This window comes from Aythya marila (assembly GCF_965140915.1).
Source record: "Aythya marila genome assembly, chromosome: 17".
In the NCBI taxonomy this organism is placed as follows: Eukaryota; Metazoa; Chordata; class Aves; order Anseriformes; family Anatidae; genus Aythya; species Aythya marila.
In genome coordinates this window covers 12,584,911-12,609,948 of record NC_139058.1, presented here as the reverse complement: position 1 = coordinate 12,609,948, position 25,038 = coordinate 12,584,911, and the positions used below count along the sequence as shown (strand labels likewise).

Here is a 25,038-nt window from a genome sequence, read left to right as displayed (position 1 = left end):
TTGAATCACTGCTTACTAGGAGCCACAACTGAGCATGCTGAATCTGGCCAGGACTTATGATACTGGTTGTAATCCTCTGGTGCAGAGTCCTGACTGGCTCTGTTTTAATTATTACAAATATTATGATACCTACAGTTTGCCATTAATGCATAAACACACCAAGAGCTCCTACTCTGAATGATTAATGTTAACTCAATATGATATCTTGAAAAATCAGTATTTTCCCCCTGAAAATTGAACAGACTTGCTTCATGCATTCCAAACTATTCTTTTTTTATTGCTCACATTTCTCTGTAGAAATGTACCTTATGAATCTTTCTTCCAGTAAAAATGGTTTGAAAATTTCTGAGAACCTCCCATTGTTGCTTTCAGCAATCATCATAAATTAACTAGGGTAACGTTAGTGATCAACCTGTAGCTGGTATTATAGTCCTGCATTCTGCAGGGACAGAGAGAAACTAGCACAGGGGAGGCTTACAATTTGGAATTGATATAATCTCATCTACAACTGGGTTGTGCAAAGGAGGAAGCTGTAAGCAAAAAACGGGTATTGTGATATTTTGAGTATTTAAGGGCTGTGATTCGTTTAATAAAACAATTTTCTGCCTGAAGAGCAAAGGAACAGACAGCCATGGTTTGTGCTGAAACATGACTAACTCTTCAAGAGCTGTGTTAGTTACTGATTTCAAATAACAAAACTCCTCTGACCTTATGAAAAGAAACACTTTAAGACATTAAATATTTCTGAAAGTATTTTAGGGAGCTTCATTTTGAGGGAAATTATAATGTTTCTCCCTTTTGCTCCACTTTAGGATGAGAGGCTATTTGGCAATTTGACTAGCTTTACTGTTTAACATTACTTCCCTTAGAAGAGAAGTGTCTAAGGTTGCCATCCCTGGCCTGACAACTAGTCCTTACTCAAGTAATTAAAGAAATGACACGTCTGAGACTCCAAATCTCTCCTCTCCCAAAAGGAAAACCACAGAAGCCTCATCTTCCTGCATAACGCAGTCTTAGATTTACAACACTAATGGAAAATAGAGATGCTGCATGCCTCTGTTTTACTCATCTTACATGTGGCATTTAAAGAGGGCTCAGTTGCAAGGAAAAGTCAGCAGTTCCTCCCCAGCCCCCGAAGTGCAAACAGGCCTTATTAAAAGGGAGTCAAATTAGGCACTTCAGAAGCTACAGAATCCAGAAAACTAGATACTTCATTAAGCCTATGTCCTTGAAAGACTGCAACGTGGAAATTTATTTGCTGATCATTTAGAATCATCTGGGCTGGGTTCTGATGTTACATCAAAGCAAATTGAAGATGACTTCATTGAAGTTAACTGACCTGCTTTGATGAAAGGGACTCCAAGATGTGGCATGCTTGTTTGACTTCAAGCAATGATTTAATTCCAGTAGTTGAAAACTTCATTCTTTATGCTACCCATTCCTGCAGTTTACAGAACAAAATGCTTGCATCTTTAAGGCACACGGAAGAGGGGAATGAAACTTTCAACACACAGGGAGCATCAAGCAGCTCGCTTGCAAATTGTGAATGAGAGAAATAGCTAGATAGCCTTCCAAACCACACATAATGACAATTACTTCACTCCTAAATCTGATATTCTAGCTCTTCATGCTGCTAATCTGATTTATTCTAGGAAAAAGTCATCATCTGACTTGCTCTCAGAACACATTGCTGAGTTTTTTTCCCCATTCTATTACCCAAATTTTAGCCTAACTGACCTGCAATTATTATAGCAAAGCACTAACATTGATATGGCAGCAACTAGACAAATTATATTGTGTTGCTCCATTCTGCAAGAAAAGCACTACATTGTCTCCAGAAGTTCTTAGGAACAATGAATACAGCATAATTTATAAATGTGTGTGTGTTAAATGCAGCAATTACAGGCAATGTTATTCAATGCTTGGATGGTCAGCTAGACATGATATGGCTCTCACATACAATAACATCTGCATAGCATTTTTGTTCTCAAAAGGTTGCCTGTTGTTTCAGAAAGTGTCTCCTTGATAGAAGGCTTTACCCTGTGGCTACCTAAGTCAAAATCGTAACACCCTAAACCCCATAAACACATTCACCTGCACTGGTCAGCCTTTTTTGAAGGTAAAATAAATAAATAGAAAGGGGTATCAGCTCAGCAACATGTTCTCAAAGAAATATCCTAAGAGAGGGGATCAGGAGAAAGGTGATGGGAGGCAGTGTCCATGGGTTTGGTTGAGGCAGAGGCTGCTGGTGGATAAGACCCCTTCCAGCACATCTGCTGGACCTCACCCCTCGCATGCCCCATGGTTTGGGGCCACGGAGCAGAACCATCTCCTCAGAGACCTTCCAGGGGGCAGAACGTGGGAAGGAAACCCAGGAGGGCATGGAGGAGCAGAACACTCTACAACCATGCTCCCACAGGCTGCATAGGTCAGTTGCCAAAGACAGGGAGCCAGTAAAGAGCAAGTCATTTGTGCCTTGGGGCTTGTTTTTTTTCTGCTCAGTGAAAACCCAGGCAGCCTTCAGGGATGCCCATGGGAGAATTCATTCCCAATAGTCTCACCTACTGGAACAACAGGGAAAAGGATACATTTCTGGAAATACTGCTGCTGGGCAGAGAGACAATTGCTATTGATTTTATATGCTGGGTGTTCAGGTCCTACAATGATAGGGAGCACAAAACCTAAAAAAGACAGATGGGGAAGTGCCTCTGGTTCAATTTCCAGCATATATCTGGGTTTTAACCCAAGCAGATCAGACAGGAAATCTTCTCCATTTTCTTCTTCTTTTAAAGCTTGCTGCAGACTTCCAGATCCTCCTCTTATATTTGACTTGTCTCCCTGTGGCTGTAACTAGCACCCATTTCTCCAGTGTGAATTTCTCTTATTCCTTCCAGCCTGCAAAGCCGTTGAGAGCAGGGTATGTCCACAGTGCTGCTGGTGTTATGGGGCAGCTCTTGTCAGGGCGAAGGATTGACAGCAATCCCACTGCCAGCTGACTCAGCTCTGAAACTATGATGGGCAGAGAGGGGAGAGAGGGAACAACACTAGCAGTGCCCAATGAACTGCTATTTTTAAAGCTGCCTTTTCGTTAAATTTTTAGACCGAGAAGATCTACAGCCAGTACACTGGTATCACTCATACCCAGTTCAATGCCGCAGATGACAATGAGGTCAGAAATAATTAGTGTCTGTCATTCATTTCAAATTTATTGTTCTCACTGCAGAGATTTCTGTATATGACAGAAATTGCTGGGAGAATGGAGAGCAGAATGAACCAGTCTTAGTTTCTTAACTAGATTAATTACTCTGCAGGATGCATAATTTTCTAGGAAGAAAAGAGACCTTCTATTTTTCACCATAAATCCTGACACAATGGGAAAATTACTGAAGAGATTTACGTGAGAAACTACGGCAAAAGCAAGATCAAACTACATTTTAGACTATTTTAGTCTTTTTTTTTTTCTTTTTAATATGTATATATATTTTTGCAACACAATTACAGGCAGCTGTAAATCAGGTTTAGACAAGGTTCTCAGACATAATTAACCTTTTGCCAATTCAAAATAAAGATAAGCAACTGAGAATAATTACATGCCCACATTCACAATAGCACAGAGCTGTTCAGAGCTTTTTCCTGGCCCTCCTGCCACTTCTGGCAGGGTCACCTTCCCCTTCAGCACCTGTGGCCCTTTACCTACTCTTCATTTTGACCAGCTACACTCTACAATAGATCCTGAAAACTATGTTGGTTCCTAGCACATTAAAAAGAGGTAATAAACCATATCCTTCTAAAAAAAACCTGGCACAGTCACCCAGTAGTTTTACCTGCAACTCCCAAAGCACTTCTCTTTTAAACAGGAAACACAAAACTCATCGACATAACAGTTGTATCCTTCCTTTTTGCAGCTCTGATTTCTCACTTGAAAACCTGCCTGCATACCATGGAAGGCAATAAAAATCTTTAGATGTTTGTTTAACAAAGAACAGTAAAAAAAAAATAAAAAAAAAATCAGGAGCAATAGTAACTCTACATAGATTGACAAAGCTGACTTTTAGCATTTCCAGTTTTATCTTTTGAGTGAAAGTAAAAAGGTTCATAGAGTCGAGACCAGGTTCAGCTCATTAGTTGTCTTGATGTTTATAGCTCCATTTTAGTGAGCCCTAAAAATAACTATGAGGAAAATGGTTTCCAAAATGCCATGTTTAAATCAGAGAAAGGCTCGATCATGTAAACAGTGCCTTCCTTCACACATACACCCAGCACAGTGCAGGGATGATCTGGTCTGATGCCCAACTGAACACGTTGCCCAGGCTGGGTGCTACAGAAGACATCCTGTGGGGGATGAGCAAGGTTCTGCTGGGCACATTTGCTACAGCCAAGGGAAAAGGTGCCACGAGTTTGTCTCAAATCCAAATTGGGCAGACACATCCCTCCAGACAGATGCTTTGAAAAAGAAGGGACATATAGAAGATACACAATGGCAGCAATAGCTACTTGTACAAAATGCTTTGAAATCTTTGAATAAAAGGCACTAACTATGGTTATCCACCACGTTCCAAGTGAGGCAGATTTTGGGCTTTAGATTCAGTACCAGAAAAATCTCACTTTTTTTTTTTTTTTTTGGAAATTAAAACAAAACAAAACAAAACAAAACAAAACTTTCTATCTTGGATACTTCAGCACCTGAAGTGCTCCAAGACAATGGTTTTGCACAAGCTTGGGTTGGCTCACACGCCCTTTCCCTTTTGCTGGGCTACTAAATACAAAGCAGTCCCCACTATACAGACAGTACTTGGAGCTCTTTTGTAACCATCAGTGAAATGTCATAATGTTTTCCAAACACTATTGAGGATGGACTCTCAATGCCCCTTGAGGCTGCAAGAAGTCATCCTCCCCATCCTTGGGCAGAAATGAGGTGCTAAAATGTTAAGGATCTCCTCAGGATTGCACAAGATATGGTGGCAGAGCCAGAAACCAAGAACAATGATGGCCTATTGTGGTTAGTATGGAAATTAAGAAAGGAACCTCCCTCAGTTTCTTTCAGTATCCAACTCCAGCAAAAACTGAAGCATCTTCCATGCAGCAATTTCCTGTGAGGTTTGCAGATGCTAACGCTATGGGATCTCATACTGGCATCACATACAGAATGGTATTTTTCTCTTCACCATCCTGTAAAAGCACCCTAACTCTGCCAAAATGCTGAACAAGTTTTATAGCCTGTGCTTTCTTTTATCTCATCTCCCATGCTGTACACTTCATTTTTGCCAAAGGGATACATGTCAAAATTTGCCAAGAACATCTATCTGCTTCTTTCATTGGCTCCAACCAGTACCGCACAAGCCCTGGTTAATGAAGAAATGATCATAGCTAAAGAGTGGCTCTCTGAAATTATCATTTGGGAGAATATCCAAAAATTGTTTTGTCCCAAAGAAATAAAGAAACCGGTAAATGTATTTGCAGCTCAGTGCATCAAAATTAAACCTGGAAAAGTAAACCATTGTGCAGTTGCAAGCACATGGATAAACAGTATCCAGAAGGAAGTCATCTTTGAAACTATTTCACCATTAAAACTATTTCAGTCAACTTTGTAAGGAGCAGTATGCATCGTGAGGAGTCAGTAGTGTCTGGCTCATGATTCAATCTAAATGTTAAACAGAGTCTGGCCCTTACTTATTTACTTACAACATCTCCCAACTTTCCATATCCCAAATCAGTTTCTTCTGACACCATCTCTCAACAAGCCTACCTAATATCTAAGATTTGCTGCCCAGGGAACTGATCTGAATTTTGTCTATAACAAAGGTGGTTACTTTCTGAACTAGGATGAATGATGTAGGTGAATGTGATTTAGTTTTATATACAGAAACATTCAACAAATCGCACTTCACAGGGACACCAGCTCCAACTTTTTACAAAGAGGAGAGTAAAGAACAAAACTCTATCCAATTTATATGGCTCCAGCACTTCCATTTATCTGAAATCCAAAACACAGTCTCATTTTTTATAGTTGTAATCAAGTTTGCTGCTTCGTTGCTTGAAAGATTTATGTCCCGTAGTATCTAGTATCAGCTCCAAGTACCTCTGAAGATGCAGCACAGAGAAGACAAACAGTATCCCATGGCTGATGGTTTGAAAAGGAAAAAGTACAATAACTTCTTACAAAGCTGAAGCTCTTACTCTACAACTTTTTTGGCCTAGGAACTAGGAGGTGGCAGTGTTTTTGTACTTTGACCTCTTGTTTACAGGCTGTTCTTTCTGTTCAAATGGAAGCCTAAAAATCGTTTCTCAACCTTTGTCCACAGGTGACGACAATCCTGTAAGACATTTTTCTTTGAGAAGACTACTGAGGTGGAGGGATGAAGTGACTGGGCAGCCTTTTTCAAGCCTCATTTTTTGTTCACTGGCTCAGCAGAAACAGTAGCACTGCATAGGCTACTCCTCTCTCTGGGCACAGAATTCATTAGTCCTTTTTAATTGGAAGAAATACTGTGTTTTTATGTACAGATATCTAATATCAAAAGTAATTGCTTTTATAGAATACTCATTTGAAGCTGGTTTCCCCTTGAGAGGAGAAAATGTATTCTAATTACAGCAGATAATTCAGGAGGAGATAAACAGATTGATGACTGGAAAGACCAAGAAATAGGAGCTCCGCAGACATTGGAGATGAAGATAAAAGCCCATTTGTGAGGTAGGATGTCGATCCCAAACTGATAGATAGTAAGGGAGATGCCAGAGTTTTGTTAGAGCCTGGATATAAGTAAAATCAATTTCTAAAGAGCAGAAATCCTTAAACAGGGGAGAGATATGTGATATATTTCTAAACTTAAATTTTGAGTAAAAAAAAAGAAAAGAAAGGTATGCAAAATTCTAAGTCAAATATCAGTGATTATGATTTTTTAATATATATTTTAATTTTAATGATCAAAAAGATCATTCACAGAGAAAGATCAGTTTGCTTTCTTTAAATAAATAACAGATACCAAGATTATTCTAGAAGTTTTAAAATCCCAGCTGATTTGTGGCTTGTGCTGGTGAAATACATAAAATGGATTTTTTCTTTAGGGCTTTGGAGGAAAGCCAGAAAACTCCTCCTCTGGTGATGGCATAAATCTGGAGTTATGAAAATGGGGGCTGAAACATTGGGGTAGCTGCCTGGCAGCCCATTGATATTAAAAGGAAACAAAATCTGAGTGTCGTTTGGTATCTGGCCTCTGGCAGCAGTCAATACCTGAGGCTTCAGAGGAAGCGAAACACAAATCATAAAGCACTTGGCCAATTAAACTCTGCTCAGTCCCTGGAATCAGAGTTCTCTTCTGAACCCCATAGGCATGTAACTAAAGCCCTGAAGCATAATATTAGATTACCCTCATTATCTTAATTCAGACAGGTAGAAATGGGGATTAAAACTACCCAGCTCCCTTTAAAAACCTGGCCACTAATACTGGATTCAATGGCCTCCTGCAGCAATGAATTCTCTGGCACTGTCACGGTCAGAGTGTCACTGACTCACATGAAATGGATCATCTGTATCAATATATTAAATTTGCTTTAATTTTTTCAGGGAAACAGAGGTGACAACTCCTGGGGAAAGTGATCATTAACACAATAACAAAACCACTCTGGAGAAAGGGAAAGGGGTTTCTACTGAAAGCCCCAAGGGACATGAGCTAAAACTTTGGGACAGTTTAATTAGCTTCAGGAATAAGCCTGCTCCTAGCCAAGCTAAGGGGCTTTCATTCCATAAATGAGCAAAAGATCTTTTTAAAAAAACAAGCAGTTTGCTTGTGTGACTCAGAGGTAGGGAATGGAAGTGGGAATTCTGACACAAGGACTGGGGATGGAGCCCAAAGCTGGCACTGGGTGCAGTGACGTTTTCTTGTACCTATAGAGCTGACTGCACCTCTTTAAACATCAAAAATACCCTTTTAATTTCTGCCATTATTTTGGGTGAGAAATCCCTGACTGGCCCATTTTTGGGCCAGCTTAACTATAGCAGTAAATCCCACAGGTCTGGGATACGTAAGGAAGCAATTATCTTTAAATACAAGGAATCTTAAAAAAAAAATCAGACTTTAGGTCCTATGTAGGCTTATCTTACTCTAGGTTCCATTGTGCTGATATTAAAGGCTAATCTAATCAAAAGCTGCATCACATCTGATACTGCCAAGCCTGCTAAATTAATTCCTTTCAGCCCTGGTTTCATCCAGGCACACGCTGTGTCTCAGAAGGATTGTGTCCAAGACTAAGCAAGACACTTCTCTCCCTGCTCAAGGGTGTTTGGTGAGCTGCCGACAAGGCCCAGACAAGCCCATCTCCTGCAGCATCATTTTGCAATCATTGTCCACATTATTTGCAGACATTCATATGCCTCCCCAGTCATTTACCTAAACAGCCGGCTATTAAATTAAACTAACATAATCGCAAAGACAGCTTTCCCAATAACAAAGTTGCATACAACACTTGCCATTTGCATGACTGAAAAGCTCCCTGTTGTTCTACCCATTTTACACAGTGGAGAATGACAGCATTAAATCCAGCCATGGTCGCTACTGGAACTCAAAAATCACATTATGCTTCAAAGTAGAATCTCAATTTTCCACAACTGTGAAATTAGTCACCAAGTCCACCTATGGCAATGCAACAACGTTAAAGAGACAACGCAACGCCTACAGACCTGCTGGCTATATTCACTGCTCTCCCTGGAGCTAGAATTAGATGAGCTTTAAGGCCCCTTCCAGCCCAAACCATTCTACAATTCTATGTTTCTGTGATCATCTGGTGTCTCTTACGACAATGAGGGAATCAAATGACCTGAAAAGCTCCCCAGTTTTGTCAGAGTAGCACTGGTTCTCAATCTGCTGCCTCTCACCCTGATTATCAGGCATTCCTCCTTGGGAACAGATGACAGGAGAGATCAGCTGCCACTAAGGACATGAGGTTGTAAATACTTCCATCAGATCTCTTCAGAGAAACTTGCCCACTCTTGAAAATCAGGTAATTTGGATACTGGTTTTGATGGGAGCCAGAGAGAGTGTTAATTCCTCCATTTTCCTTTGACTGTGATATCGTTGTGCAGGATCTTTACAGGTGGCATACTTTTCCTTTGCATCATTACACAGCAATACTGACAGCTGGCTTCAAAACACAGTCATTTGCCTGACAGCCTACCTATTTTACATCTGTAGATATGTGTATTTTTCTTGAATTATGTTTGCTTCTTTTTCAGGCATATCTTTGTGACCATTCATGGAGTTTAGCTCAGAAACTTGGTTTGAAAAAGGACCTACATCTTTGCTTTTCCTCCTTTTCCTTCACTTTTATTTTCGTATCTCATGTCAACATACACTACAGCTGTGCCTTGCTTGTCAACGCCAGGCTGCAGTGCCTCCTTCCATCAACTTAATACACATTTGATTTAATTTTCTACCAGCAGGAGAGGTCAGTCCAAAAACAAACACAGGACACATCTAAAACAGCAAAAACACAGACCAGGACTCAGCATCTAAACCAAAATGCTTACAAATCAACAATTTACGGCTACCATGGATGAAGACCATTCCAATTCAGAGGGTCCTCAATGGTGAGATAAATTGGCAACCACATTTATAGCAGATCTATTACAGGACATGCCACAACTGAGTGTCTGATTCTGTCCTTTTTCCAGGGGAGTAGGAGTAGAAGGAGTCTACAATGATGAGAATCATACTTGGTTTTGAAGTGCCTTGGTATTGCACATAATTAATTAGGAATTTAGTGGGGAAAAATACAAAGAATTAGGTACTGTACTGTCTGGAGAAAGTAAATCAAAGTAGGAGATAGTTTTGCAAACAAAAGGAAAAATTAGAATAAATAGCATTTGTCAATAAAATTGAGAAAATAAGGATGCAATGTTAAAGCAAAATATTGGCACAGTGTTTTATTTAAAAGCAGTAATAAAAACATTGAATAGTTTGATTTCTGCCCTTTCTGGTTTATTGTTGATATAAAGATAAATTTACTCAGACTTCCAGGAGTGGGAAAGCTACGATCCATTCATACAGGCACTTTAAAAAACAGCATTGCTGTAATACCCAATTCATTATTAACAAGATTGGCTTCATTGCATGTTGGGATTTTTATGAATTGACTGTGACCTACAGCTTGCTTCAGCCCTGACAAACTTACTCCAAGACAAAGTGGGCTTTGCTTGGCAAAGGGAGTGCATTTGGCAAGTGCAGGCTACTTTGATCCACCTACAGGGCATGTTTAAAGCCATCACATGCATATAAACTTCAGACCATATGTAAGTTCATGGCTGAGTTCTAGGAAGTGTGGGTCAGGCTTCTCAAGTCTACCTCCCTAATTGCACTGACTGCAACAGTACTTATCTGGTTTACACAAAGGCCATGTAAAAAGAAATTCAAATTTTCGGAGCCTCATTTTTTCTCCAAACTTTTCTTTCCACAGGAACTCCGTAAAAGAATGAACCTTCCTGTCCCCGCTGTGTCTCAGGTTTGTATTTATAGTTACATTATGAGATGCTAAATTACACAGTAAAGAAAGAAGTGAAGACAGGGATATAAGGTGCCTTTATACAGGAGCAGATCCTTCAGTGAAGAGACAGGTATGAACCAGAGCAAAATATCTGAATTGCAGAAAATGGAGGTCTGAGCCTACAGTTCGGACACGCTGCTGCTCAAGGACACAAAGCAGATGCATCAAACGGTTCTGCTTAAACTTCAGGGCAAAGGCACACTTCCTATAAGCAGAAAGAGCTTTCCAGCACCCACTGGAAGCCCATGCTGAGCCCCCTGGGCCATGGAAGGTTATCTGAGGAGGTGAGCAGCAGGGCATGTTTCACTCTACCTAGCAGAGAGCAACACAGCATCATTTTCCCTGATCCTTGCATATTTGAATCCTTCAGTCACTACTGAAAGGTGATAAGACAGGCTGGTGGGACCCACATCTGCCATTTCAGGAAACTGAAAATAAAAGAGGTTCTCCTGCAATGCGGGTTTAGTCTCATGTTGCTGTAGTTATTTACCTAAGTAAGAAGGAAAACAGGAAAATATGTTTACATTAACATATCTCCAATTAACAGAGCAAGTGGCATTTGGTTCCTTTAAAATCTAAAGACTTGATTTTTATCTTTGTGCTTAAATGAGAAAAAATCCTACTTGTCACTGATATAAATTTTAGCCCAATTTGCTAAGGAAAACCAGTTTGTGGGATAATGCTGTCTGCATTTGTCTACCAATATTCCCTCTCTCATACCCTTCCCGTATCTCTGCTCGTTAGAATTTGAGGACTAGGTCTAATTTCAGCCAAAGCTTGGCAGACAGTCAGAGGTCTCCAAAAATCACACTTCTGCAAGTGTCACAGAAGTAGACATCTGGGAAGAAAGCAGAATTTAAATGTCCCCACGGAGAGAAGAGGTTTAGTGAAAGCTCAATTACAAGAGACCTATCAGAGTTGTAAGAGACCCCCCCCCAAGAATTCACATCCAGGTCATCAACCCCCCAAAAATCAGCTTTCTTGGTTTTGCTGCTCAAGGAACTAAGTGCTTATTCTGAGGGTTAGTTACAGTAATTACAGGATGTTTAGGTCTGTTGGACGTCTGGCTGTTATTTATCCCACTGATGAACACCACCGCTAGGTAAGACACTGCGCAGATTAGTGTGGACTCAGACCCCCCCAGCTAAGTAGATATGGGGACGGGAAGAAAAAGAGCAGAGAGGTGAGCTGGCACCACAGCTACAGAGCAAAGCAAAGGCACAGCAGGAAATGAAGCCCAGGTCTCCCTAGCATGAGTCTTGTATTTCAACAGCTCTAAATATTTTCTCAAAGGTTAGCTCTGGAGCTGCTCCTTTAGCCCCCAGTTCCTGTCTCCACAAGCTCACACATGCTTCTTGTCAGGTCTTAGAGGCGATGATGAGAAGCAGGTTACGAGATAAAAGAGCATGTTTTTTGGCCACAGACTGGGGACTCGATGAAATAACAAGGTATGACTGTAACCCCATTTAAAACCACTTTCCCTGTAAAGATACCACAGTAAGGAAAATTCACATGGAAATGCTCAATTCACTAAATTTGCACTTTTTCCCTAGGAAGGGAGAGAGACAGTGGTGAAGCACCATAATGATAGGACACACAGCACTCCATACAACTCTGCTTCCTTCCTCTGGCATTTATTAAGAAAGTAATCTGACTATTTATAGTAGGAGTGCTTCTTGTGTCCCCCACCTCTCCCCAGCTTTGAAAAGAATATAAAGCAAGGTATGTTCCCAAATCCACATGCCCTCAGCAGCAGCATATCAAACAAAACGTTTTATCAAACAGGGTATTTGTCAGATCAGTACATGGCAATACTTTTGAAAATAATCAGCTTCTACTTCCACAACCATATGCACCGATGCTCATGTCTGGCACAGAAAAGCCGTAGACGTGCAATATTACAAATAAAGTAGGCATGCAATATTACCCATAAAGGAGATCAGAGGCATCTTCTTCCAGTTCAGTGACAAAAAACTGTTCTGGACTTTACCAAAGCAACCTGTTGTATGCTGTGCTGCAAGAAAGCTCCACCTCTCCTTAGGGCAACAGCAGTCCCAGCAGAACTCACGCACAGACCCGGATTCCAGTTCACCAATCCCACATTCACTTCATTGATAATTTTGATACACACTTCACAAAGTATTTCACCAGTTTCATTCTTCCACAGTCTCCAGTGTTTTGGAATGTTGGATCTCAATGTTGGATCTAAGACAACAGCATTCTTCCTCTAGCTTCTTGTCAGCATAATGAGATGCTGAGAGATGCCTAAACACCAAGTGCTATAACGTGCAGAAATGCCCTCTGCACTGATCTGCACCTTCTCTGAGGCTGCACCGCTCAGCCTGTGCTGGCATGCCAGCCTGTACCACCCTAGCTTCAAAGTTACCCCATGTCTTTTTTTTCTCAAGAACATTTCTCTCCAATTTCTGTACATCTTCTCTTTGCTCTTCATACTGTGCAAGAAAGACTTTAAACATTTGTCATTCACTTTAAACATTCACTTTGCGAATTTTTTAATGCGTGACAGAAAGAGGGAGACAAAGGATCCAGTTATTCTGCAGGTCAGGTTCAGAATGAGTCACAGGAGAAATTCTTGATTCTCTGAACCCATCCGAGAGGGCTCTCTGCAGCCTGACTTGGGGTTTTGTAGGCTTGTGAATATGGCAACCATACCTAGCTGACTCTTTCAGAAAACAAAAGGTTTTACACATAGCCCCATTGGATACGAAGCATTATAAAAGCCCTTTCCATTCCAGAATTAATTTTCCATTGAATGAAAACTTATTGAGCCAGATGGATCTATTTCAAGAGGAGGATCACACTGGCATAGGTTTAAAATCAAAGATGATTGATTTTGTATATTTGAAAACGGAGTAGCTGAGAGCAAAGACCATTTAAAAGTGGGAGAAAAGATAAGTCACGAAGAAGAAATACATAAGCAGGCTTCAGTGGAGCATTCAGCCATCCGCACATCTGTGACTATGCTGGAAGTTAGAAGCCTAAATCCACCAACCTGGACTGAGGGGATTCTCCATGTGACACAAATTACATAACAGAACCACCAAACAAATGTTTCCAAATGCAAGGTTAACACAGGCAAACTCCTAAACCACTCAGCTACCCATTTTTTCCAAGCCCAAGTCACTCACTGCTTGTGTAAATTTTGTTTCAGCAGCCAGGCAGCTTGGTATTAGGTTGTTTAATAACTTGAACGTGACCAGCTCACTCTTACCTTATACTCCACTCCCATCTGTTACATGGAGTCACCTGCAATCTATCATCGTGTTTTAGGATTAGTAGCTCTGTGCAGCAGCCTGTGTTTCCTATTAGAGGTGTGAACAGCACTAGTCCCTGCTCAGCACCTCTAGTGCAGTGCTTGTAATACAAACGTGGGAATGCACCGAGCTCGTTGGCTAGCTGACAACAGGACAACAGGTATCAAAATCATTTTGATCTGCAGGCTGTGGTTGTTGTAGTCACCAATGGGACTGAGCTTTGCAGATGCAAAATTTTGCAGCTATCAGTAGCCTCCTTTTACACGTGGCTGGATGGCTAGAAATCTGCCTGACAAGGAATCTATAAAGCAACTGCAAGTTTTAATCCCAAAGACGACTAACCTTTAGGTTTTACAGTGCTATTTCAATTGGCGATTTTTTTAGTCACTGCCTTCAGTATGCACAGGAAAGAATGCCACAAGTCTTTTCTACAACACAAAGCTTGCTTGAAATGAGTTCATATAACAAAAATACATTTTTATTTACAAAACCTTCACAACCTAGAGGCATCTGAGAGCTGTGGAAAAAAAATAAATTCAAATTCTAAAAGGGCAGTGAAGCCCCATTGCCAAATAAAATACAAAACCAGCAGAAAGAGTCCAATTGAAAACCAACCAATTAACCCTGTCACCCTACCAAAAATGCCACAGAGATGAAATGAGATGCAAGCCTCCAGTATTGCAGGAGAGGGCATTTCAGCTGCCATGGTGGGTACCTTCCAAACAACAATGAGCTCCTGTGCAACAAAACCCCTTTTGTTTTGGGGATAGTATCACAGTACCTCAGCTATAATGCTACTCTGGGCTGTGGGAAACAGGAATTAGAGACTCTGTGACCTTGCACCAGTTTCTGATGCAGCCCAAAGTGCTCTAATGCACTGAGGATAACTCCTAAGTGCCATCCTCTGGGGTCCGAGCTGTGTGCTTGCAGTAAGGATCTGCTCTCCACCCAGAGAGAGCACTATTTTGCAGCAGGTATTCAACCCAAGAGAGACACTGGCACTACAGCACTTGCTTTCCACTTTTGCATTTGCTTTAACATTTAACCCAGGAGGTTAAGATTGAAGCAAATTCAATAAAGAATCCCAGAGGCTCAACATGTTCCTACATATTTTGGGCATCTTTGCCCTTGACTGAGCTTGGTTTTTGGATGTGATTTCCAAATGATGATGTGCAATAGGCTACTTTCTCCTGCCACACTCTGGCACCAAATACCTCTGCCTGACAGAACCATTTCTAAAGTTGTGATGCTTAGATAGAGAAGCTGTTTCAAAAACCTATCCTTTTCCTTGGTTTAGTTTTCTTAATAATTGCCCATTCTCCCAGGATGACATGCAAATTACAGTTCAAGTATTAAAAGTATAAATCAGACTGGTGGTAAATGAAAGGGCTTTTAGAAAATGGCTGTAGAGAAGGTGGTGCAAGGCTTAAAATACTCAGAAATCTACAGCCTCACCATTCCTAAAGACATTCCGCTTGTTTACTCAGACATCTCTTCAGACCCCGAGAAAACTGTGTCCACACACTGCTGACAATGACAAAGCAGAATCAGGTCTATTCTCTCCTCAGCTGTCCACCCCGCAGCTGCCCTTGGACTCTCCTCCAAGGCCAGAAATGAAGGACGTGCTTGAAGAACACCGTGTATTCACTTGCTGCCATTTGTCAGAGATTCACAGAATGGGGCCTATTCTGCCGCAGTGTTTCACTAAGGAGGGCTCCATGCACTGAGAATACAAACCCATTCATGGTCTCGGGCTCATCCTTGCCTTGCCTTGCCTTGCCTTGACAGCCAGGTGAAATAAAGGGAGAGGCAGAGAGCCACATCTGCTTTGCCATACAGCTTTGCAAGACTGGGCAGAAAGCTCACAGAGTAGCTGAGCCTGATGGCAATCAGCAAGCAGGTTAATGTCACCCCAAGGTCATCCGTTCTTCCTTTTACTCCAAAGGCCAACCTACCCATCCGTAGTCACTAAAACAGCTCTTTCAACACATGTTTCATCAAGATGGCGTAAACAAACACACATACAATCATTCAGAAATGAAAGGGCCTGAGAGATGCAGTAAGAGGGGTAGAAAGCTCCTGTAAAAGCACCTCTGGATGATGCTGGGAAACCAAGTAAGCTAAACCGGGTGAAATAAAAAGGTAGTTCAAAGAATGATAAAAACTCAAGCCCATATTTCCTCATTGTGGGAGAGTAACATCAAATCGAGGGAGAAGAAAGCAGAACTCAGCTCTGACATACCGCCTCCTCAGATATCTACAGCCTGTTCCTGCTGATGCAACTGAAGGGCCTTTTCCTACTGCTTCAGAGTTCAAAAAGCAAGGCCAGGGAAGAAGTAGAGATTATCCATGTCTTCATCACACACTTGTATGCTATCAGTGCAGATAGTGTCAGGAATGAAAGATACAACATAAATTACAGATAAGCCAACACTGAAAAGATGAAATCTACGAAGATTTTGAAGATATCTTCATGGGGTAAAACTCCATACTCTTTAGTGCACTGGAAAGTTTACAAGTAAGTACTCAGAGGCCTAGCAGATTAGACTGAGAAAGAAATTACATAACTATCCCTAGTTTATCCCTAACTGCACTACTCTGCATTAAACTCAAACTAACCTGAGGACCTGAGACCAACATGTGTCACAATGCTCTCTGATGACTCTTTTCTGTTCTATAAATCAAACAAATCTTGGCTCAGGAGACAGCCCTGCTATGCATAACTCTTTTTATGGCCTATGGGACTTGCTGAGTAACCAGAAAGTGTTGTGAAGCTACAGCACATCCCCAAAACTGTCTGGGAAACATGAACATTTCAGGACACCAGAAAGCATAAAAATTATAGGGCAGAAATACAACCTTTAATCTGCTTGTGTCTGCCATCCTGTCCTTGAAATGGGTTTTGCCCATTACCTGTGTGACTTTCAGATATTCACAACCATTTTCATGGCACTATAGGTTTATAGGAAAACCAGACAGAAGTCATCTACACATCAAATTAAGCCCTTGCTGCATTAGCTCTGTGCTCTCAGGAGAAGATGACTTGTGGTCAGTGGGAGGATCTCTGTCTGGTTTTCATTCTCAGAAGCGGAAATTCTCTTATTTCAGAGGACAGTTTTGATCAATAGGACTACAACAAGGTTGGAAGCTGCTCTGCTGTCATTGTCTTCCTTCCTTCCTGTTATCCAGAACATCAGAGCCTCTCTTTTCTCTTTTTCTTTTTTCCCTTTTGGTTTGTTAGTTTAAAATAAGTAATGGAAATTACTAGCAAGTGAAACCCCACAAATAATAACAATAATAAAAAAGCATGCCAAGAATACTGAGAAAGAAGGACAGACTGAGTACCCATTAGTAAGGTTAGAGAGGGACATTAATAAAAGGAAGATTCGTTAAACATGACTCATTTCTTTTCCTTCCTTTCATAAATCTTATTATTTCCTTGGAGAACAGCCATACACTCAGTGCCTGGAACTGCATTTTTAAATGATGCTCTTGGTTTAGATGCTACCAGCTTTTACTTATTTTAAGAAAACAAATAACAAACAAAACCAACTCCACCACCCATTATCAAAGTTAAAGCCAGTTTTTCTAATTCTCTAAACTCGTCTGTTGGTTAAGCGTGTGCCACAAGCACACTGCAGCACTGCACTGGGTGACAGCCCCATATCTGCTTTTCCAACTCCAGAAATTGAAATAAACTGAACTGGAATATCTTCCATAAGGCAACACAACCATCACATCAGCCAAAGATTTTCCTTCCACCCCTGTAAACATTGCTTTTATCCTATCTAGCAGAAATGATTCAAGTTCTACACAAATAAATGAATCAATGATACAATTACCACGTGATTTTTCTGACAAAATAAGCTTTCTTCCCAAATAAAATAGCAAAAAGCAGAAATGTTACATAAGAAATAGTTGCCAGTACACAGAACAGAGTACAGGGAGAGACTTACAATTGCTCATGCGCTGCTGAACTGGAGGTACATTTTTTATATTTGTCTATATTTTGAAGAGTTGAATGCAATTTTGCCCATTTAACAAAAGAAATTTACATCTTCTTTCTACCAAACCTTTAGACATTTTCTTCCTAATGTGCCTAAATGGAGTAATACTGTTTTTAATGTTACATTTTATTTTCATAGGGGCTATCCAAATTGCAAATCATGATATTTTCTTACCTTATTTTGGGCAAGAAATTCTTGGCCTTCCTGAAATCACTGACTATGAGTTCCCTCAGCTACATAAATCAAGACTAACACAGCCAAAGCCAATGTGAAATTGAAATTAGTGTTTTGGGCTTGACCATCACTTTTCAATACAGAAGGTCAGGCCTGTGGCAATGCTCGGTTACCTCACCCTGAGAAATTGATCCAGAACAAGCAAGAACACTTGTTCTGTGCTGTGTGGAAAACAGATAAACTGCAGCCTAGCTTAAAATAATAATAATAATAAAAAAAAGAGCCGTGATAGATACTCTATATTCCTGCCTTTGCTGGGTCCAATCTTGGGAAAGGAAAAGGAAAAGGAAAAGGAAAAGGAAAAGGAAAAGGAAAAGGAAAAGGAAAAGGAAAAGGAAAAGGAAAAGGAAAAGGAAAAGGAAAAGGAAAAGGAAAAGGAAAAGGGAGCATATGAAGAAGTCTCTCACCAGTGCAAGGAGAGTACATGGCTGGGAGAATCCCCATAAATAAGTTGCTGCTTTGTAGGAATAATTATGTGCTAATTTTGTCAGATGCATATTATCATAGGATCATAATCAAATGAAATACTTATAACATGAGAACCTGTGTGTGGGTAAAAAAGGTGCCCTTTCATTAATGCAAGGCTGGCAATCGCACTTAATCTTCCCCCATGCACACACAGCTTTGCGTCTTTTCTGCAAAAGAATTGCTCTTCAACTGAAAGTTGCCAGCTGTAAAAGCTTCTTTTTGACAAATCTGATGTGGACATTCACATAATTCATTTTCAGCCTCTTCCCAACCCTTATTTTCAATATGGAAATTTGGAAACATTTTCAACCAGACTCCAGCCTATAAAGAATAAACTGTCTTTTTAAAAATACTACTGTACCTTTTAAGTATGCAGATTGCCAGGCTGAATTTTAAATGCAATCACTTTGCTTTCAGTACACTCTAAAAATCAGGAGTCATAGTCTGCATGAATCAGTCCTCTGCACCTAGGACCTGCTATTTCCATCATTTTAAGCCTGTATGCTGCAATTATGTGAATTGTCCATTTTTATTTTATTTTTTTTTCTCAGCCTCCTCAATGAAATGCATATGCAGTATAAAACCCCTTTATCAAACTGGAAATTGCTGTTGTATTTAATCTTCCCAAAGAGAGCAAAATCAAATTATGATGTGTAGAGAACGATAATTTGTCAAATTCAAGGGAATTCTCCAAACTTATCCCCCCACATCTGCAACAGAACAGGTTAAAGAGGTCTAATGTAGAAGATGAGGGTAGGAAGACATGATGTGAGCATACGTATTGAGAAGATGAAAACTCTCTTAATCTTTGCAGATTGAATGAAATCTAATTACATGCGGTATTGATTGTTGTGTATTACTGGAAAGAGACAGTGAAAAGGGAAAAAGGCAATTACAGTGAAATTGTAGTCTGACCCTTCAATTGCTTTTGGCATGAAAGGTTATGATGTAGTTGAGGCATCAAAAATTCTTTATCCTCTATGGTAAATCATTAGCAACAGACTCAGATGCATAACCGATCGGGGGAAAAAATAAACAACAGCCAATTAAACCTTTTGATTTTTTTCCCCATGGAAAAAAACAAAGTCAAAGGAAGAAAATACCAAGGTGTCATGCCATTCCAAGAATCATTACTAAGTCTGTCTGGCTTTAGTTCTCTGTTGACTGACAATAAATGATACTCATTAGTAGAAATAACATAGCAAAAATGAAAGGAGATACAGATTGAAGAACTATAGCTAGAATAACTCAGTTATTCAAAATAAATGTGATACCCAAAGCCAAATACTAACAGATTATGTAAAGTTTCACCAAGGAAATTCCAGATACATTTCACTGCTTTCCTTTCCCTTTGCATGCTCCAGCCATTTACTTCTGCCAAAACAGCAGCAGCTGAGTATAAAGAAAGCTTTCAAAATATGATTTTTCTAACTTGATAGAAAACCAAAGCACGAGCCAAGTGAAAACTATTGTTTGGGTGTATGTCTGCGTGACTCTGCAGGGATTCACGGCAATTCTCATTCACTCCTTTCTAAAAATTCTTGTTTTGCCAAAGATAATTGTAAGGACCAGTTTTCTACTGCCTTTCACGTATGGTCCTCTGTGTTCTACACACACCTCCACCAGCATTTTACGCGCCATTTTTATTCAGTTTATTCAGGCTGAAAAGTTAATGAGTTCTCTAGTGATCAGTTTTAGGTTGCCTCTTGATACACTTCCAATGTTACTGCATGTGTTTGCTTTTCCTTGCAGAAAATGTGCTTTCAAATAATGTTTCTTTGATTCCAAGAAAACAAATAAGAGTGATAGAAACAAAATTCGGTATTTCTGCAGCTACAGGGCTGGTCTCTCACAGAAGTGTTTTTCTGGATCTTCAGCAGAGTCCCTGGAAAAAGTCCAGGTAAGGTCTTACCAGTTCAGGAATTATCCAAAGAGGAGAGAAAAACTAAATAAAAAAACACTAAGACTGAAGAGCTCAAAAGAACCAAGAGCAGAAAACTGGAACTGCAAACAGGATAGCTGTTGTAACAGCAACATTGGGCTGGGCACAAGCTCCTGGTGCTGGTATGAGTTCAGTGTATGCAAGGAATTCATATTTCTTATGAACAAAATCTGTCTACCCATATCTCTTTCTCCGTGTAAAAGTGACTTTGACCCACCTCATTAAAAAGTAACATCCAAGAAGGCATCAAATGGCTCTCTAACCTTGTGATGAAGAACTCTACAGGATATTATCTGAGGAACCTTGCTTGACACTAGGATGGAACTGCACAGCTCGAGAGCAGAGTGCTTGTGCAATACCAGTTCTGTAAGACACAGTAAAGCACTGTCACAGACAGGCTCCCTTGAATCTCAATGTTGCCAGAGCAGCATCATGCCCATTAAGCAATGAGTCATGATATTAAAAAAGGAACACCAGTGAGGTAAACCCAAACACAGATGTTTGATCCTGATTTCCCTTACAGTGATCCAACTCTGATGACTTAAGTGGATTAGCTACTATTTTTTTTTTAGGAATTTGGGGGTGGGTTGTTGCCACAAAATGAAGAAAAAAAAATTAAAATAAAAAGAAGAAACTGGCAAAACTATATTTTCACAGTGATGACCAAATAATTTATCTGCATTAATGTACTGCAGTGTAATAAAAACAACAAACAACCATGTCAGAGAGAGGTTGAAGTGAAATGGATAGGAAATTCAAACAGTTCAGCTCAAAAAACTTTCTGTATTTTCCCCTTATAAGAACTTTCAAGAAAAAGAAACTGCCTTCAGTGTTTATTATGACCTGAAGGAGCAACATAACATTTTAATTAAAGTAATTGCACTGTGAATTTCCATACCCAACAAACCAGATTAAAGACAAAAAAGAAAAAAGCCACTGAAACAGAGACATACTTTCAGGAGAACTTCCTGTTTACTGGGAAGCCAGAGTCATTACGTGCAATGGTGCCTGCCTAGGACATTAAGGACTCCTGCTGATTCTCCAGGGGATGCTGAGCTTAGATGAACCCAGAGCTAGTAAAATCCACCCAAAGTCTCACTTATGAACTCCACCAGGAACAAAGTAATTCAGGGAAAGAAAAAAAAAATGCAATCATTCAGTTGAGCTATGATAGATATAGCCTGGGGACTGAGCTAATTTAGTCTGGGAACTCTATTGCTACGTTGAATTTGGGAGGAGGATTTCCCTCTTAAGTCCTACATTCTTCAGAACTTCTCCAAATTATCATTAGGAAACACAGCTGGTGACACTTTCCCTCTAATTTACGGATACTTATTTTTGTGACAAACATGCACACTCCACATTCCTGTCCTCCTTCTCTTTCTATTCTCAGGCGTGTGCACATGGAAGCATGTAAGGGGATGCCCGCTCTGTAACACTCACTGGCTCAGACTGCATATTCCCATAACAGTCTAACCTACTTGGATTTACACGGTCATTCAGAAAGTAGTAATAGGAAATATACTTTATACTAACCCTTCTATTTGTCTGCATTCCAAGACTGCAGTAGCCTTTGTTAAATCAATGTTACGAGTAAGATTTTCACAAGCAGCCTAGAAGCACATTTGGTATACTTAAACATATTTACACTGCAAGTTTTATTTGGTACTAGACACTAAATGTTACATTTATATTAAAGTCTCTTGTAAAAGTTTACTCCTTCAGCTTCTTCTTGTCCAAAGCACTGATGTATTTAATCACATACTTATTTCTTTGACATTCTGCATTTAGAACTTTATGAATCTATGGAAATAAAAATACACTTGTTTTGAAGAATTAGTTTCTCTATGAAATGTAATTTGTCCAACAGCAACTTGCATGGCTTAGCCTGTTCTAACTAACGTAGAAGGGCTCTTTGCTTACCCACCAAGATTTTTCAAGGCTAGTGAATTAAAACTGCATGTAATAAAAATAAGTGGTGGATGCTTCCCCTCCTCGCCAAAGATAATATCAAATTTAAATGGCAGTCATTAAAGAAACATATGGGTGCTATGCTTAAATAGACCATTAAAAGTACACAGCGTAAGAACTTAGCAGAACGTTTTTAAAGTAATTCAGAGACAAAGCATGTAACTTCCAGCTATAAACGAACGCACGATACAAACACCTGCCCATGCAGAGTTAATATATTTGGGTAAAACGTAAAACCTGGTACAATTTGTGGGGACTCCCACCAGCCATTAAACCCATGAACTCTGCAGCCTCCTTAACTTTGTGTCTGTCTAAAAAGTGCTGACTTTGGACCAAGAGTTTGGGGGAGCCTCCACACATTCCTCCATCAAAACCCCACTGTTACCCCTTTTCCTTTTGCCTTCAGCCACGGACACCGGGCTTCCCTCCCCTGCCGGCGGGTGCTTGGGGTGCGTTCCCCAGGGACTCGGCGGGACCCCGCGTACCATTGAGCTGGTTGTAGACCACCTCCTCCAGGTGGTCCAGGCGCTGCAGGATGGCCTCCCTGTCCGCCAGGCTGCCCACCTTGGCCCCGCGACTCCTGGCCCGGCGCTCCGCGCTCCGGACGATCTGCACCAGCTCCTGGGAGCGATCCTGGATCCTGCAGTAGACGGAGAAGAGGATGATGCCCACGAAGACCAAGATGTTCACCGTCAACAAAGTTTTGATTTTCCGTGCCACCGCCATGGGAGCCGCGGGGGCGGCGGGGGGCACATCAAGGCGCGGCCACCCGGCGCCGGGGCGCGGCCGGGGCGCGGAGCGGTGCGGGGCGGAGCGGTGCGGAGCGGGTCGGAGCGGTGCGGGTCGGAGCTGTCCTTCAGCACCACGGCGCCGCTCCCCGCCCGCCGGCGCCCGCCGCCTTCGCCCCGCGGGGGCCGCGCCGCTGCGGGCTGGGCGGCATCGGGGGGGCCGCGGAGCCGAGGGGCTGCTGCCTGCCGAGCCGCCGCCTCTTCTTCTTCCTCCTCCTCCTCCTCCTCCTCCTCCTCCTCCTCCGGAGGCGGCGGCAGCGGCTCCCGCTCGCCCGCCCTCGCTCTCCGCCGCCCCAAACGCAGAGCGCCGGTGCGCAGTGACGTGCTCCGGGCAGCTCATCTATATGCACACGGCGGAGCCGCCGTGCCGGGGCTGCAACTCCCCCGGCTCGCCCCCCCTCCACCCCCGACCCGCTTCCCCCCCCCAGCGAGGGTGAAGGGCCTGCTGCGGGCTTTTCGCCCAAGGAAGTCACCCGTGGCCATTTTCTCTTCTTTGCCCACCCAAAGGGCAGCCAAGCCCCACTACGGGCAGCTCCTGGAAAAGGATGGGGTAAAGAGACCCTCCTTGGCTCTGCTGCAAACCCTGCGGTGACACGATGCCCCCACCTCACTGCTCGAAATGAACTGAGACAAGTTCACATGCCCCCAGCTACTGGGAGAGCTGCTCATGCACCATGAGCAGCAACGCTGGCTGGTGCTCCTGCCTGGGAGTGAGATGGCTGGGACTTCTTCCACATGCAGGAGAAGTTCTTGCCAAGCATCTACAAGTGGAGACAAGCAGCTCAGGCCCTTCCTGTTACGCAGCCAGAAGCTGTTGAAGATCTACCAAGATCAATAAGCTAGCCACCCGTAGACACAAGGCAGCTGAGCCCTTTCAAGCTGGCAGTTTCTACATTCATTCCCACAGAGTGTTCCTCCCTGTATAACATCCCTCTAAGAGGGTTGCATATCATAATGTAATCCTGGCTGTTTGTTTTTGCTGGGGGGGGGGGGGGGGGGGGGAAGAAGGGGAGGGGGAGTGTTGGTTGTTTGTTTTTTTTTTTCCTCCCTTTCATCCTTCCTTCTTGATTTTAGGAGCTGCCATCCTCAAAACCCAGCAAAAGTTAGGAGCCTCACTGAATTTACTGTATCCTGGAAAGGCCTGCTCAGGATTTCCAGCAGTGCAGACTCTCCACCAATGCCCTGCTTCTGACCATCCAGTTGTACAGCCTCTGCAAGGCACTGAGGGTGCAGTCTGAAAAGACATGAGACCTATCATGTTTCTGCCTTGGAGAAATTCTCCCCTTAGTGTTTTAGGGTCACTCAGGAACCCTGTGCACTGTGAAGATCAACAGCAGCAGAACAAGCTTAGACTAGAACTTCATCATAATCTAATCTGTGGCAAAAGATGCCACAGGTTTCTGCAGCATTGTTTCTCACAAAGAAGTATATCTCTACAGAAAACTCTACAGGACTGGTTACTTTCAACAGTATTTTACTCTTAAACACACTGAAGTCTCAATACCTAAATGCAGGGTCAGCTGCTCTCTCACTGAAGCAGTACTAAAACTCTCAGTCAGCTCAGCAGAAGCAGCCCTGAACCTGCAATTTTCCAGTGTTTCAATTACTTTAGTATTCTTATGGAAAGGCTTTCACAGCATTATGTTTTCCTATAAAAATACCTTTTTGATTTAAGAAAACTTGTTGAACTAACATTCAAGTGCAGATTATTAGATGTCTCCACTGCATTTAATATATTATAGCAACACCTGCTGGTCTTGATATGGTTAAGAATCTGTTACATTACTGTTTCCATTACAAACTCCAAGTTCACAAGC

General features: G+C 41.6%; 1 protein-coding gene across 1 annotated transcript in view; it reads right to left on the bottom strand.

Annotated features, from left to right (window-relative positions):
- Positions 1–23,388, bottom strand: part of GALNT9 (polypeptide N-acetylgalactosaminyltransferase 9) — a 142,388-nt gene extending 119,000 nt beyond the window's left edge. The window contains exon 1 of the mRNA XM_082774108.1: positions 22,919–23,388. Coding sequence (XP_082630234.1) covers positions 22,919–23,159 — 241 coding nt within the window. The 5' untranslated portion in view covers positions 23,160–23,388. The remainder of the gene's footprint in view (positions 1–22,918) is intronic.
- Positions 23,389–25,038: the final 1,650 nt, after the last annotated feature.